At 34.9% G+C, this 16,482-nt stretch overlaps 2 protein-coding genes across 2 annotated transcripts; one reads left to right on the plus strand and one right to left on the minus strand.

Moving 5' to 3' along the window:
- Nucleotides 1-1,204: 1,204 nt before the first annotated feature.
- On the minus strand, nucleotides 1,205-8,131 carry si:dkey-30c15.2 (uncharacterized protein LOC558938 homolog). The gene is made up of 12 exons (XM_038299948.1): nucleotides 8,029-8,131; nucleotides 7,907-7,950; nucleotides 6,990-7,053; nucleotides 5,905-6,036; nucleotides 5,031-5,138; nucleotides 4,888-4,937; nucleotides 4,690-4,815; nucleotides 4,530-4,575; nucleotides 4,352-4,423; nucleotides 4,051-4,204; nucleotides 3,892-3,965; nucleotides 1,205-1,810 (listed from the first exon to the last, which is right to left on the minus strand). Exons 1-12 carry the CDS (start codon nucleotides 8,089-8,091, stop codon nucleotides 1,664-1,666), a joined length of 1,080 nt encoding a protein of 359 aa, XP_038155876.1. The 5' UTR covers nucleotides 8,092-8,131; the 3' UTR covers nucleotides 1,205-1,663.
- A 1,754-nt stretch (nucleotides 8,132-9,885) lies between these two features.
- On the plus strand, nucleotides 9,886-16,009 carry LOC119793026 (ADP-ribosylation factor 5-like). The gene is made up of 6 exons (XM_038299955.1): nucleotides 9,886-10,101; nucleotides 12,871-12,951; nucleotides 13,057-13,166; nucleotides 13,888-13,959; nucleotides 14,594-14,719; nucleotides 14,831-16,009. Exons 1-6 carry the CDS (start codon nucleotides 10,035-10,037, stop codon nucleotides 14,915-14,917), a joined length of 543 nt encoding a protein of 180 aa, XP_038155883.1. The 5' UTR covers nucleotides 9,886-10,034; the 3' UTR covers nucleotides 14,918-16,009.
- Nucleotides 16,010-16,482: the final 473 nt, after the last annotated feature.

Raw genomic sequence — 16,482 nt, forward strand, 5'->3', positions numbered from 1 at the left:
AGACAACTTTTATTGTAATTTTGTGTACATAGAGTGTATACAAAACGAAACTTCGTTTTGTACAGCTTTCAGACAGTAATTGAGCAGCAGCTTAGCAGTGAAATGAACATTTCCATTTTATAAAGTGCAGCAGTGATCAGAGGTAAACAGGGTGGGAGAAAAACATGGTGCAAAGCGCATTGATATGGAAGTTCAAGGCAGGGCAAAGACAAATATGAATGGTGCAAAAATGCCATAGAAAAACAGTTTCTCAACAGTTTAGCAATCTGATGGCAACAGGGAAAAAGCTGTTGCAGAATCTGCTGGACCTGCAGTAGATGCTGTGAAGCCTCTTCCCTGAGGGCAGCAGGGAGAACAGACCATGGTGGGGATGTGAGGGGTCATTGATGATGCTACAGGGTCGGGACACGCAGCGGTTGGAGAAGAGCCCCAATGATCTTCTCTGCTTTTCTCACCACTCTTCTCACATACTTCCAGTCTGAGGAGTTGCAGCCTCCCCACCACCCAGTGGGACAGCTGGTCAGAACTCTCTCTATTGTGCTTCTATAGAAGGTCGTGAGGATGGGTGATGGCAGGTGGGCTTTCCTCATCCTCCTCAGGAAGTTCAAGAGAGTTCAATTTGTGAATTGTTGTGTCATGCTTTAGCTCATCTGCTCAAAAGGTTGAATATATTGTTCATATATTGAATTGTTATCTTGAATAGTCATTATGCCCACCTATATGCTGCTCAAAGGATAATTTTCTCTTTTTCTAACCATTGTCATTAAACTCAAGAGACAGCTATTTCTTGATAACCCCATCTAATTATTATATATTGAGAAGTTCCAATTTCTTACCAAAACCAATGCCATTTCCAATGCCAAGACTGTCTCTCTTGTCAGAGAGAGAGTCAAAGGGTCATTTTCACTGTAAAAAAAAAAGTGAAAACGACTCGTGAGTGTATAGGCTCTCAAAGAAACGTGTGTGTGGGTATGCCCTTTATGTGACCCCAGATGCATAAACATGCATAGCTCCTTTTATGAGATATGTTAACAGCTGTGGTTGCAGACGATTGTGATGGAGCAGATAGTGTGTTCCCTTTCAGTTATGCAACAACTCAGCATTTGTCAATGTTCAAACACCTACAGCTCCCAAACACTGAACTCACTAACATAAATTATAGCACATGCTTGGGAAACGATGTAAGGAACACAGACTCAGAGGATTTAAAGTGCATAGCCTCTTTAACCACTTAAACAGCGTTAAAACACCACAAATCACTGGTCATAGAAATATAATGCTGATCAAAATGAATAAATACAAAACATTAGATACACCAGAATGAGATCAATTACAAAATACTAAGCTACAATGACAGCAGCATATGCTTAAGTCAATATTTTTTTTTATGTCCTTAAGCAGCCGTTAATAAATATAATATAAAATATTTTACATACATTCAAGTCTTAATTAATTTAGGAATGAAACCAGTTCTAAAAGGTTACAAAAATATGCAGTTAAAAAATGCAAACAATAACTTTTCTTCATTCATTTTGACATTTTAGTCGACACATTCAGCTTGTGTTTCAGTCTAGACGTTTATAATATGAGTGTCCAGTTGGTCCCCCTGAGATCAGTGCAGAACGTTATAGCATAACAATGTTCTCTTAGTGCCATCTGTGTGTCAGCTTTCAAAAGATTCCTCAAAGAAAGCCCTGCGGTCATATCTTAGCAGGGGTGTGTTCTCTCCAAGAACAGCTTCGGTGAAGTTAGGTCGTCTCCAGGCATAAACCATACTGTTAAGGAATCCTTGGAGGGACACAGAGGCAGCCTGAAATAATAATAATAATGAAAAACAGAAAGTTGTAAAAACTTCTTTCTTTTTTAAAGAGAAAATACCAACACCTTTTAGAGCCATGGAACTATAAATATTTAGTAACATGGTAGAAACAAGGAAGAAATAAGCTTATCTGCTTTTTTTTTTTTTTTTTTTTTTTTAGCAGAAAATAAAAAAGATAGTATTTCTTTAAAGGAAAATTATGAAAAAACACCTTTTTTGGCCATGCATATAAAATGAGAACCATAAATGAATTAACACCTATAATATAAATCCGCAGCATTCAGCAAGTTATTGTAGAGAGTTTAGTTATTGAAATACGTCAAATAAATATGTAGCTGCTTATCACCAAAAATATGTAAAATATACTAAAAAAGAATACCATACCATCGGAAATGTATTTATAAAGCACTTCCAAAACCCAAAGAGTGGTGTATAAAAGTAGTACTTAAATAAAAAGCAATAATAAAATACTAAAAGAAATACAGTAAGAGAAAGTCAACATCTCAGATTGTGTTAAAAACCAAAGGGAAAAAAGCATCTTGAGAAAAGATTTAAATTTTTTTTTTTTTTTTTTTTTTTAAAGCATGGTCCCTTCTTAGCTTGCGTTTTGTCTTTGGCACCTCACTAACAACTGGTCAGCTGATCTAAGGGAGCGAGAGGGTGTGTAGGGATGAAGCAGCTCAGACAGGTATGACGGGGCAAGACCATTTAGAGCTTTAAAAGGAAATAAAAGGATTTTAAAATCAATGGTTAAATGTACTGACAGCCAATGTAATGAGGCTAAAATAGGGGAAATATGATCAAATTTGCTTGTACCTGTTAAAAGATGTGCAGCAGCATTCTGCACCCCCAGAAACGTGTGAATTACTGATACCCTTATAAAGTGCATTACAGTAATCCTGCCAAGTGGTTACAAAGGCATGGAGCACTGCTTCAAAATGCTGATGTGAAAAGATAGGTTCAACCTTTACTAGCTGCCTCAAGTAGAAGAAGCTGGATTTTACAACAGCTCTAATGTGAGATTCAAACTTCTGACTAGCATCTGTTTTAACCACTAAATTGGTAAGAATAGGCCTGACATGCTGTGCCAAAGATCCAATATCTGCAAGGGAGTCTTCACTGGAACTGGTAAAAATCACCTCTGTTTTTTCCTTATTGAGTTTTAAGAAATGTAGGAATATCCATGCTTTCAAATCTTCCAAGCATAAAACTGAAGAAAAGGGGAGTCGGTCATTCATGTAAAAAGATATAAAATGAATGTGTGACTGCTGATGAACAAAGCTGTTGTTTGTGAGCAGAAAGGTTATCAGGAAAAAAGAATAATTTAAACTGTTACTTTGTATGTTTTATTGTCTTTCATGTTCACAAATGGTGCTAAATTATTTTTTTCTTTTGGCAAAACAAATAAAAGTATGTATATTAGTATTTTCCTTTATTTATACCCACCACTTCAGGGGACTTTTGATGTAATACTGTTTGCATGCTAGACGATGTTCGTGTCATAAGATTTAATCAGCTATATTACTGTTGTATAGTTGGAGATTTATGGCTAAAACACAGACTGCTGGTGTGAAGAGACTCTTACATAATGACTTTATGGCTCACAGCAAAGTCTGTTCTATTCTGTTGACACCTGCTTGTGAGGAATGTGTTGACACATGCCTGCGGTTCTGAACGGGACTAGAAATTATGTCTGCCTGAATAATGTCAGAATATTGAATCACATTTTTTGTCTCCAGCTAACATTTGCCACTGGGGTGAATTGCAAACTGTATTAAAGCAAATGGAGATTCTATTCCAAACTCAAAGCTGCTGCTTTTAGACAGGAACTCTCCTCTTCCCTGGATATTTTTTAAGTTTGAATTTGACACCTTTTCTATCATTGTGCCTTGATTTATCATTTTTACACTATTTATGTACTTCTTAAGTATTTCTTAAGTTCAGTCCTAGAAATTATAATAATGATATTTTTTTTGTAATGCACTTAATAAAAAAAAAGAGTGAAAAGAGTAAAATTGTTAAAATTCAGACGAATGGCTTGTATAAATGGATCTTCCTTTTCTGATACTAACCTGCATCACATAAAGTCCAAATAGGCTGTTTTGATTAACCTCCGTCCAAAGAGACAGCAGAAGGAGGAGAAGAGCTGCAGGAAGATCAAACATGAAACATTCATTTAATGCTAATTTACAGTGGATTGTCTGTTTTCATGTGTGTGTGTTTGAAAGTACCTGGTGCCCAGCAGAATAATATAACCATAACGATATTTCGTGCTGTAGAAAACACTCTTTTGAATTGCCTTCTTGAATGTCCATCTCCCTCCACCGGGAAGAGCCCTTCTTGCCTGTACCTCTCATACCATTTACCAACTTTGTAATAAATAACCTGAAAAAGAAATGCATCATTAATACAAACTGCTTTAACAGTTGCAGAACCAAACATGGTAATGCTGTCAAACCACGGCGACAATATAACAAATTCTATTTGAAATATATCATTGCATTAAAATGAATATGACTGTATGTGACTTACAGAGCAAGAAAACATCACTATTATCACTATAACGGCAAGGAAAACTCTGATGAAAGTATCGTGTCCCGAATCCTAAAGAAAAAAATAGATAGTTAGCAAAAATGTAAATAATTTTTCAAAATGCTGCAATTACCGGTACAAGGATACAAAGCGTATAAAAGCAGATCAGGACACTCACTAATGTGGCGCAAGGATCATTTCTGATATGCAGGAACAGAATACAGCTGCAGAAAATAGGACAGAAATTAAGCAAAACCCCTGAAAACAAATCTTCCTTTATTAATACGATGCATTTTGAAATAATGAACTTGTTCATTCAATAAGGGCTTCTTGCTTACCTGCTACAATATGAGCTGTCGTTGTCAAAAGGCCCATCCTGATATCTATCATCTTCAGGAATTATAATCCCAAAGTTGATCAAAAGAGTGCACACATAAATTAAGTAAAATGCAAGTGGGACAAACCTGAAATAAAAGAGTGATCAAATTAATGCTTCGGGAAATTTTGTTATGGAAATAGGAAAATAAAAGACTCACCACAAAGAGGCAAACATAGGAATCTCTATGATTCTTCTCCCGTACTGGTCCTGTTAATCAAGAGAGGTAGAAGGAGGCATTAAATGACTCTTTGCTCCTTATGTAGAAATGTAAACCAAAATACAATCTTTTTATGGCCTCACAAGTTCATCTTCATCATCATCTGATGCTCTTTCCCTCCACCCCTGGATAGCATTCTTCGACTTCCAGGCGTAAACAACAGCCAACAAGAATGAAATGAAATAAAATGTCTAGAAGATATAATCACACAGAGAAAAAGAAAATGTCACAACGTGGCACGATAAATCAATAAAAGGCATGATTTCAAGTAGAAATAACTTTAGTTAAATGCATGATGCTTAAAATATTTCAAGCTTGCAGTCAGTCAGTTCAGGGAAAGTTCAGACATCTTGATGAGGACGATTTTTATGCAGCTTATGGAGGACATTTTTACTGTTTCTGTGAATCCTCTCACAACGTGACTTTATGTGAAACTTTAAGCAAATGAAAATGCATCTATAGTCTAGATGTAAAGGATGTGCTGAGTCACAAGAGCCATCTTTATTCATTTGTTTTAAAACTTGGAGTTAAGCCAATGTGAAGTAAATGAGAGGCCACAGCTGTTCAATCTGCCATATTCTAAAGAAGGCCAGAATAGTAGAGAAAATTATGATAAGAAGCATTTTGATAAATAGCTCTTAGTGCTCTAAGGGTAAAGAGAAATGCCAGCATGTTTACCTTATAAATCTCACTCTACTGAAATAATAAAAGTTCTTTAAATGGTTTTTGTCAATTAAATCTTCTCCGATAGATTTTTTACCTGAATTTATCGAAAACTTGAAATTATTTAACTGAACCTATGTCCCTGTGTTTCTTCTTGTCCTTTAAATCCAAGGTCCACTGAAGCATTTAGGTTAACAGGCTAATCCAGACTCTGCTGCAGGTTTTCTTCTGTTAATACATCTGAGAAGAGGTTTGGTTAATGATTTGTTTTTAACTGGAGCTATGGTTCCTCACCATTGACAGCGGCAGGAGGTAAGGGCAGACTTCAGGATCACTGTCATGGTGAACTTTGTTCATGACGCTAGCATACAACAAGACGATAGCAGCCAACAGGTCCGCCAGAGCGAGCTGCACCAAGAGGTGAACCTTGAAAGAAATACAACCTCTGATCAGAAAGACCTCAACAAATATGATGCATTCCGCATTACTTTACAAAACCCTTTTTGTGTTTTGCTTTGTGTCAACCACACATTTCAAGGTATTTTATTCATATTGTTTTGGGAAGGACCAACATAAAGTAATGAATACATCTACACTGAAATATTTATTTTTCTTTTCTAACAAACATCTAAAATCTTAAGTTTGTATTAACTCTACATGAGTTGAAACTTTGTAGAAATATCTTTCTTTAAAATTACTAGTTCTTTACATTGTGACAATTTATCAGAAACCCCCTCAACCCAAAATATTAAGATCTTCATCTTAACACTTTTGTAAGGAAATATTCCAGCATACCAATTGCTAAAAAGTAGAACAGTTTAATCATAAGACTCCAGGAAAACAAATTCCACAAATATTGGTTGAAATGGCTAACTTATAGGAATTCTAAAGTAAGTTGAGGATCATTAACTCATCATTCGGGGTGATAATCGAGGTCTGGTGCTGTACTGTCTGCTGACTTGTCTCTGCATGGCTCTCTACATACTCTGTAACCTATACACCTAAAAACAGCTCATAATTAAATGTTTTTCCGTGTTGTATTTTCGTGCCCCTCCTTTGGTGATCTCTCTATTTCGATTGCTTTTCACTGTGCTCGTTGCAATTTTTGTTTATTTATCTTCTTTTTTTTTCTCTCTCTCTCTCTCTCTATATATATATATATATATATATATATATATATATATATATATATATATATATATATATATATATATATATATATATGTTAATTAACACTTTTTTTATTATGTTATATTGCCTCTTTTTTTTGTTGGTGTTGTATTCTGGAAAATCTTATCAAAAATAAAGTACAAAAAAAAAAAAAAATAGAACAGTTCCAAACAAAAGTAAAGCTTGTCAATTCAAGCACCTGAACTCACCTGCCCTCTCAGTCGTCTCCATTTTACTATAGAAACCAGCAAGACGGAAGAACTCCCAGTTACACTGCATAAAGTAATTTGTTGGAATTTTTAATAAACAAAGAACAAACCCTTGCCTCAACTACAACAATAATAATAGTAATAAGTAACTAAAGTAGAAGCTAAGGCATTAAAGCTTCTGGTTGAATAAAATGTCATAATTCCAAATGCAAACTGCCTTAGTTCAATTTGAGACTGGGTTAATTGGATAAGCCAACATAAATGTAAAAATTATTTTTGATGTAAGGAAATATTACAGGTAAAACGGGTTTGAAAGGGAAATAATACATTCTTTTTTTATAAAAATCTGTTGATTTTAATTCTATTTTGATTAAAAGCCATAATTTCACAGTGCTAAAGGAAAATACTCATTAAGATAGCCAAAAACCGATCTTACTGTAGGGGAAACTTAAGTGTGATCAAAAATGCATCAAAATAAACAAATTACATGAAGCTCAGGTGATTCTGTCATCTTATTTTTACTGAATCATCCCCAAAAAGTTAAAACACAACTAGTGTCTATCAAGTCTATCAAGTGTAAACAATAACCATCAAATGATAACCCCCTACTCGGATTAGTGGGAATAAAACAGTTTTCTTTTACCATTAAACATTGACTTTGAAAGACCTTACTGTGGGAAACTATAAGTACTGTGTGACAACTACAAGTTATGAAATTCACACAACTGCATTATGTAAGCTTACTTCTGAAATAAAAAAAAAAGTAGACATGCTGCTCTGCAGGTTTGGCAAATGTCTCTTGGTGAATTAATAGAATGACAGTCAGCTGCAAACAATGAACTGCGCTTACATGGTCATAATCCTCTCTGCAAGAATTCATTAAGTTTAATTAAAGAATATATAAGTAATAACAATACCTGAGAGAAAGCAACACTATGTACAACACAGAGAGAGCGTCAATCTGAAAAGCAAAATAAAAAATACAGTTTAAATCAATACCAGAATGCCCTTCAGACTTCCCAAATATATTCCCAACTACCTGCCGTGCGTCCAGTAAGCCACTGAAAACGTTTGTTGAATTCAGTGTAGCCATAACTCTCATTCACTACAAATGTCACTATAAAATATGTCTTCACTGCAGTCCTCTGTTAAACTGCTTCAACCTGTCACATGGCACCTTTTTATAAACTCCTGCACCTTATCACATGTTGCTGTTTTGACTCCACCTAGGCTTTTAAGTGTAGCTGGCATCACAGCATTCCTTTCAAATGGTAATCCCCACATGGAGTAATCTCATTCCCAGTGACCTTACAACAAATTTCCCGTGGAAATTCATTATTGTAAACTGATCCTGTAATTCATAAAGACAAAAACGCCTGTTTGTTTTCTCTTGCTCTTCTGACAACATTTTATGAAATAACCCAAGTCCAATAAAGAGACATCTTAACTTTAACACTTACCTCCCAATGTTGTTCTTGCATGTGTAGGCTACATGTAGACTTCATATATAAATATATATATATATATATATATATATATATATATATATATATATATATATATATATATATATATATATATATATATATATATATATATATATATATATATATATATATATATATATATATATATATATATATATATATATATATATATATATATATACCTATATATATACCTATATATATCCAGCTCCCAGGCCTCTGGTTGGACCGAGATGTCTCATGTATTTCTAGGGATCTGCTGTAACCACTCCTTCAGTTTGGTGGTCCCTGCCCCAAGGGGCCCAATAGCCGCGGGTACCACTGATGTCTTACAGGAGAACTGACTAGAGAACTGAGACTGAGCTGCACCTTAAATGCACCATGGAGCGTTATCACAGATCCTTCCTCCCAGAAGCTGTAAGACTTTGTAACGCTCACTGTTCCCAATAACCTCAATTTTGTCACATATCCATTACTGTAAAAAAGTCCACAACTGTATATTGAATAATCCAGATGCACATTATTTATATTGTAAAAACACAGTATAACACTATTGATTTGCACTGCCGACTGTTTATTCACAGTACCAATTGTTTACATATACATTTGAAATAACGTACTTAAACTGTAATATGCAATTACCTTCCACTGCACTTTAATTTAACTGTAAAAACCCTTTTTATAGTAATATCCACCTGTATAATATATTTGGTACATATCCAGCTGTAAATTTAGTTCATAACACTAGTTATCTATATATTATATTCATCTATTAGTAAGATTCTGTTTACAATGGTATTCATCTCTATACTTATTCAGTAGAAACCCATGTCCTGTATTTATAGAACCATTATTTATCCTGCACTTGCTGCTATTGCACTTCTGGTTAGACCTAAGCTGCATTTCGTTGCCTTGTACCTGTAGCTGTGTAATGACAATAAAGTTGAATCTAATCTCATCTAAAAAAAAAAGTTATGTTTATTTTTCCTAACTCTGTCACTTATTCTGTTATTTTTATACACTTTCCTAGGGTCGACATTTGTGTGGCCACTTTTGGTATAATCCTTTAAAGCTGCTGCTGTGACACCACAATTTCCCCATTGTGGGACAATAAAGGGATTTTCTATTTTATTCTCTATATAGGGACTTCTGCCTGGAAAAGCTATACATTGTTGCGCAACAGCGACGCCTAGTGGTATTTCTATTTAACCGTCAAAAATCCTGAAAAAAAAACAAACAAACAAAAAAAACGTAATACACCTTATTTTATTACTGAAGTTACTGAAATCTGTTCTCTAATTTGAAAATAAATGCCCATAAACCCTGTATACATTTAGGTTTGTATAAATATATGCTTAATAAAATCTTTGGTTGTTGTGTTAGTGGACTGATGACGCGGTGTCTTCCACGTTTACACCGGACGTGGCAGTCTGGACTAGTGAAATCACAGTAACTTCCCTCCTTCACCTCGGACCCGTTTTAAAACATATTTGGTTTCGCTGTAGCTGTGGTTTAATATCAGTTATAGTTTTATAGAGTCGGACATCCTCGGGCAGCCATGGGGCTCACCATCTCGTCCATCTTCGGTCGGCTGTTTGGGAAAAAACAGATGAGGATTTTGATGGGTGAGTGAAAGTTTGGTTTGGCTAACGGGCAGTTAGCATCGCTTCCCCGAGGAAAAAAGAGGTGAAGTCCCGCTTTAAGAGCAGCTGTTAAAGGGTAAGAGGGGGGAAAACGAGTGAAAGGCAGGCTGTGTATTGTTTCCGGAAAGAGAATGAAGTTTTCCCCCGAAAAAAGGCGTTTTACGTAAAGAGGTTTGAAACGACAGGCTTTTAATGTGGCCTCCATTAAAGAATGTTAGCAACTTTTTAATCAAAAGTAAGATGGGGGAATTTTATAAAATATGTCTCTCAAAATTCTCAGTTATTACAACAAAAAAACATGAAAGAGTTCTGTTACAGTCCTTAAAGGAAGTTTGTGGAGTTATTTTTTTTTTTTTAAGATAAAAAAAGATCTTTTATGGTAAGGAAAGTCTCTTTTATTATTTCCTTTATAGATTTTGAATAAAACATTTCAAGAATGGATTTAAAATATCCCATATTAAGTTAATTTTTTTCTTGTACCCTTGATAGTTTCATTTGGTGATCGAAATCCTGCTGACAAATACACAAACATTAAAATAAAGTTTTAAAACAAATTACACTCCTTGAACTGTCTATTATAATAGTTATATAATAAAACTAGGCCTGAAACAATTGAATCGTGATGAATCAATTATTAAAATAATCGTCAACTAATTTAGTATTTGATTAATCGTCAACTGGAGTATAAACTCTAAATTATGACTTTAGTTGACAGAGAAACCCACTTAGAGCAGTAATTATATCAAAATTGTACTATATACAATTTTGCATTAGATAAAAAAAAAAAAGTCCTTTTTTTTCTCTCATTATGCCCTATCCCAAACTCCAAGTGGAAAAGTTTTATTTAATTTCATAAAGAAAAATGTTCCTTAAATGTATTGCAGAGGATTTTTGCGAGTTTTTTAAAAGACCCGCCCTCTCCTCTAAAAAAAAAAATGCACATGCACAACCCTGTGTCCGCTTCCCATAGGGAACGCCTATTAAAAGTGTGCACAAGCCCATTCCTCATGCACGCTCTGTTTAAAAGTTGCTGTTCTCATAGCTCATGCGAGCTTACCACGCCCGCACGTCCACCGTAACCCCTCAATCGCTATATAGAGAGGGGACTCTATAGTGAACTTTATAATGAACTCAGGTAACTTACCTTTTCCATAATTGATCACTTCTTTTTTCTCCCCTTTGGTCACGCAAGTCCTCCTCCACTGTGTGGTACCTACACTATCTTTATTAGTCGCCGCTGTTGGGTAGGAATAGCCTATGGCGACATAGAATAGCTCTCTGTGCAAAGCATTCTGGGATATATCTGCCTCTTCTGAGGCCTTTCTGTTCTTCTCGTACACTTCGTAGACACCTATTCTCTTACGACCCTCGGCCATTTTCAAAGAACCATGGGGAGAATATTGAGGTTCACCGAAGCTCACCACAGATATACGGCTGAAAGTGCGCATGCGCAGAAAACTATAGCTAACTGGGGACGAGCATTTAGGACGGCCTTACGTAAACATATCACCAGAATTACTGACAAATAGGGGGAGCACTTATTTTGATGATCCCCCCTGGAAATAAAAGATCGTCCTCTATACCTTTAAGGAACCTTTGGCTCTCCGATTATTAATCTAAAAAAATAATTAACAGTTTAATCGATTTGCAACATACTTGTTAGTTGCAGCTCTAAATAAAACTTTAACTTTTTCATGTCATATAATGTCAAATCTGTTTGCATTTCATGATTAGTTAAAGGAGAAAATGAACATGAAAAAATGTCCAAAGTTTAGTTGGAGAAAAAGGCTTAAAGGTTTCTATTTTGTTTTGTTTTTTTTTGGAGGGGAAGCTGTTTTACCAACCGTTACCCTAAAATGCAACATGGCTCTCTAGCATAGGTTCTTATTCAAATAATCCTGAACATTTGAAGGAAGCTACCCTTAAATTTTTTTTCCAGTCTACAGCAGATTGACATGTTCACCTCGTTTTTTAATAGCATTGTATAACTTATTTTATTCCTTATTTCAGTTTAAAAGCTATTCTTGTAATTAATTGAAATCCAAATTAGTTGGATCCAGATACAAAATAGTCACGAATTAAGCTTTAAACCATAATCTAGTTTGCATTGGACAGTGATGTACAAAGAGGTCGGTAAATATTTACAGAGAAAATGGAGGTAGGGAGGAGTGGTGCACCATTATTTATCTTTCTGTATGAAACGCTTAGAGTACGTAAAGCATCTCTGATCAGAGTAAATACTTATCAGAGAAGTAAACTAAAATTTGGGAACCAATTGTCTAAATTAATCATTTAATCAGTTTGGAATTCAGTATTTTTGTCTAAAGGAAAAAAAATGCTAATTAAAACAGCTGTTAAGGAGGAGCTTATCTTAGACCAAAGAAACAGTTAAGATGATTTCGTAACAATGTTGATTCATGGTTGGTGGGATATTAAGATAATAAAACTAACAGCTGCATAAGACGGTTTTATCAAAATGTCTGCAAACTAAAACTCTGAGTTCCTCAAAAAGTGACAGTTTGAACTATGAGTAAAGAACTGTTCTGTTGTCCTGTATCTCTAAAAGGAAAACTGTTTAACTAAGATAGTAGGGTACACAAACAGTATTACTTTGAATTAAGTAGTTGCAGTCTTTTACGATTAGGACAGGAAATATCCATACTTTGTACAGCCGTACAGCGTTTCTCCTTTGTTGATCAGGTTATGAGTTGTTCCTTAAATAACTTGTCATGTTTCATCTCCTCTCCTCAGTTGGATTAGATGCTGCTGGAAAAACAACCATTCTGTACAAACTGAAGCTTGGTGAAATCGTGACCACTATCCCAACCATAGGTAAGACGTTTATTTGAAACTAATCTCTTTATTTCAAGATCCTTTTTTTAGTGTTAATTATTTTAATAGATATATATTTTTTAATCTGTCCCCTTTTTCTTCAAGGTTTCAATGTGGAGACGGTAGAATACAAAAATATCAGCTTCACTGTTTGGGATGTTGGCGGCCAAGACAAGATCAGACCTCTGTGGAGGCATTACTTCCAGAACACGCAGGTATGAGAACAACATTGGTTCAGATTCACAAAGGAAACCCTTCTATGGAAGAACTCTATTATTTATTTTTAACTGTGGGGATTTCTTATAGTGCAGTGACTAAACTGTTTAACGCTTTGAGTAGTTCCTTTCTTTCTTTCTTTCCTTCTTTCTCTTTATAGTTTCTTTCATTGTTTCTCTTCCTGTTACTGTCTTAAGGGGATGTTAAGTTAGTTCTTTTTTTAACTTTGTATTTGGGAATGAAAAGATAACACAGATATGAAATAATAAATTATATTAAAGCAGGGAATCTAGTTACTGACTGGATAACTTATGGTAAAATAATGGAGACACTCAAAAAGGTGTAAAATATAGTATCACCTTATAATTGAATTATTTTAAACGCATTCCCTCACCAACCCGATTCTGCGAATAGCATCAATATGAGTCTTCGCTCGAAAAAAGCCTTTGATTGCTTATTTAAAAGGAATTAAACAGCAAAGATTACATAAGTAATCAAAAAAAGACAAACATGGATTTTATATTAAAAAAAAAGTTCCCTTTCTGGTGTCTAAACATTCACTTTAAATGTCCAGACTGAAAAATAGAAAAAAAGACAAAAAAAAAGACTAAACATGAGTTTAATGCTATTTTGATAAATTATCTAAATATATCTATTACAAAATACTAAACATTTCTATCATAATGCCACTTCTATTCTTTTTTTTAAATTATTTCTTAGGGGCTCATCTTTGTAGTGGACAGTAATGACAGAGAAAGAGTGACTGAGTCTGCAGAGGAGCTGTCTAAAATGGTATGTATTTAAAAAAAAAAGTTTTTGTATGTTTCAAAAATTACATTAAATTCTCTTGAATATTTCTTTCCTTGCTGGAAAAACCCAGAAGTTTCCCATCTGTGAAGCAATGAAATATTATTGTAGTCCATTTTATTTTACACCTGATATTATGACTATCACTGTGAGCTAAAGTCATCCAGAAATTCCTTGGGAGTTACTAGAAACACTTGTTTGACATTGTCATTCTTAGAAGAGGTTCGGCCAGTTTACTAGAGGCAGGAATTCACAGGAGAATAAATGTCTAATAGATGAGGACAGTAGCAGTGATTACAGCAGTTTAGGATTCTTTTTAGCCATTAGTGAGTTTCATTTATCTTTAATTTCTCATCTGCAAATCCCTGAGGACTTTGCTACTGATAAAAAATAACCTGCATGTTCATTTGTGGAAGCAATTTTACATTACTTTTTAGTTTGATGCGCTCTATAAATGGGACAAAAATGCAAATTTTTAGTTCTTTTTTTTTTTTTTTTTTTTTAGTATACTTGTGAACCTGAATCAAAACATTATTTGTTGATTTTGACTTTCAGCTGATTAAAATCAGTATCTGTGTTTTCATGCCTCATAAGTCACATCTATCTTCTTTATGTGCAGCTTCAGGAGGATGAGCTCAGAGATGCTGTTTTGCTGGTATTTGCCAATAAACAGGACCTTCCCAACGCCTTAACAGTCAGTGAACTGGCAGACAGACTTGGATTGCACGGCCTTCGCAGCAGAACTGTGAGTAACTTGAATAAAACAAAAATCTTACCGCGCTCGCTGTTGAATTGCGGACCTTGTTGGGATGCAAAACTTCCCATCCTGACAGTCAGGTGTGCTTCGTCTCCACAGTGGCACATCGAGTCCACCTGCGCCACCCAGGGCACCGGGCTGTATGAAGGACTGGACTGGCTGTCCAAAGAGCTGTCGAAGAACTAATGAAGGATGGACTAGAGGGCAGACTGAGACTGATCATCACAAGACATAAAGGAAAAACATGAACATTCAATCCAGAACCAGTTTGTTTTATAGCACCAGTGTTTACAGAAAGAACCAGGCTGTTGGACGGTTAGCTCAGCTATAACACCTTCAGTGTTGTGCTCCTTGTTCTTCATGTTAAGTAATGCTCCTTTTTTGTGTAGTCTCTACTTTTTGCACTCTTGCATTTACATTTCCTGTTTTATGGTGAAAAAGTGATTTCGTTTAAAGATTTCAGAAAACAATATGCATTCATAAATTTGGGATCTTTGGTAAAAGTCAAATGGTAGACCCTCCCCCACAAGCTGATAATCACCATACCCTCTGTTGTAATTGTATTTCAAGAAGCTTGATTTATTTTTGTTTTATGGATCTTTTGTACTTCCATGACTGCTTTTTTTTTTCTCTGTAGTTTCTGTGGCTTGATAATCTAAAATGATTTGCTTATAGTACAGAACTTAAAAGGAACAGGATCGCCTTCTTGTCCTCTTTTGGCACAAACTCCAGTTATTAATTTCCTTATAGCCTTATTATTAAAGCTCTTCCTGTTGATCTATTTATGTCTTCATACTTTTCAAAGATAAAGCTATGAAACTGTCTGCTTTGTGTTGCGTTACATGCTGTGTTTCAGCAGAACCACGCCACTGTGAGTATAGACTGTCCTACAAATTGTCTTCCTCATAAATCTGGATTTAAACATGTTTAATTATCTGAGTTTATATCTGTGTGCTTTGTTTTGCATTTAAAAAACAGCGAAGGCTTTCTGATGACTAACAAAGCAGTTTCAGTCAGAAGGAGGAAGGAAGTGTTGGTAACACAGGACCTGGGGCAATGAAACACAATGAAGTTCCAAATAGTTTTCCCCTTTTTTAATTCAGTAACCCACAATGTTGACTTTAATTTACTATGTAACAAACACTGTAAAGTATTAATTACTTCCCCTTCTTTTAAATAAAACACATACGGACCTATCATTTTCTTAGTGTACATTCCAGCTTTGAGATATTCACTATGTGTCTAAAAAAGCTCTGAATAAAGCCACTGTTACAATAACCTGTTCAGTCTTTTTAATGATTATACTCTTTTGTTAGTTCCTGAAAGAGGAATTTCAGTGTCTTCGTAAAATGACATTTGTTACTGGAAGGCTCTCTGAATAAAGATCATGTTCTTTCTGATGCTTACACTCATTTTCAACCCAAATTTCCTTTCATCACTTCTGCCCTAAATCATTTCTTCCTCTTGAAATTATTTTAACTGTTAACGACACTAAAAGTGAATAAAAGTAATATGACGATTTTAAATTAGCGCAGCCTTTGTTCTGACCCGAATCTGTGGCGGGAGATAAAGATGAGGGTCATGGAAAGAGGCCCTCCAACTTCAGATTTTGAGTTGATCAAACTGTAAAAAAATCAACAGTTTTTGTACCAATTACTAGGGGGCTAAATTTTTTTTAAATATTAATGTTCAAATTAAATCCTTTTATAAAGTCAATTATTTTGTTCTGCCCTAATTAATATCAGGAATAA

The sequence above is a fragment of the Cyprinodon tularosa genome, unplaced genomic scaffold (assembly GCF_016077235.1).
Source record: "Cyprinodon tularosa strain WSP-4 unplaced genomic scaffold, ASM1607723v1 ctg44, whole genome shotgun sequence".
Taxonomy (NCBI): Eukaryota; Metazoa; Chordata; class Actinopteri; order Cyprinodontiformes; family Cyprinodontidae; genus Cyprinodon; species Cyprinodon tularosa.

What these genes read in the sequence shown, in the direction of transcription:
- LOC119793026 (XM_038299955.1), top strand. Translation starts at nt 10,035, where the DNA reads ATGGGGCTCACCATCTCGTCCATCTTCGGTCGGCTGTTTGGGAAAAAA. An exon ending in CAGAGGAGCTGTCTAAAATG is followed by an intron (nt 13,960 to 14,593) that starts GTATGTATTTAA and finishes CTTTATGTGCAG; the next exon opens with CTTCAGGAGGATGAGCTCAG. An exon ending in ACGGCCTTCGCAGCAGAACT is followed by an intron (nt 14,720 to 14,830) that starts GTGAGTAACTTG and finishes TCGTCTCCACAG; the next exon opens with TGGCACATCGAGTCCACCTG.
- si:dkey-30c15.2 (XM_038299948.1), bottom strand. Translation starts at nt 8,091, where the DNA reads ATGAGAGTTATGGCTACACTGAATTCAACAAACGTTTTCAGTGGCTTA. An exon ending in GCTTACTGGACGCACGGCAG is followed by an intron (nt 7,951 to 8,028) that starts GTAGTTGGGAAT and finishes TTTGCTTTTCAG; the next exon opens with ATTGACGCTCTCTCTGTGTT. An exon ending in ATGATGATGAAGATGAACTT is followed by an intron (nt 4,938 to 5,030) that starts GTGAGGCCATAA and finishes CTTGATTAACAG; the next exon opens with GACCAGTACGGGAGAAGAAT.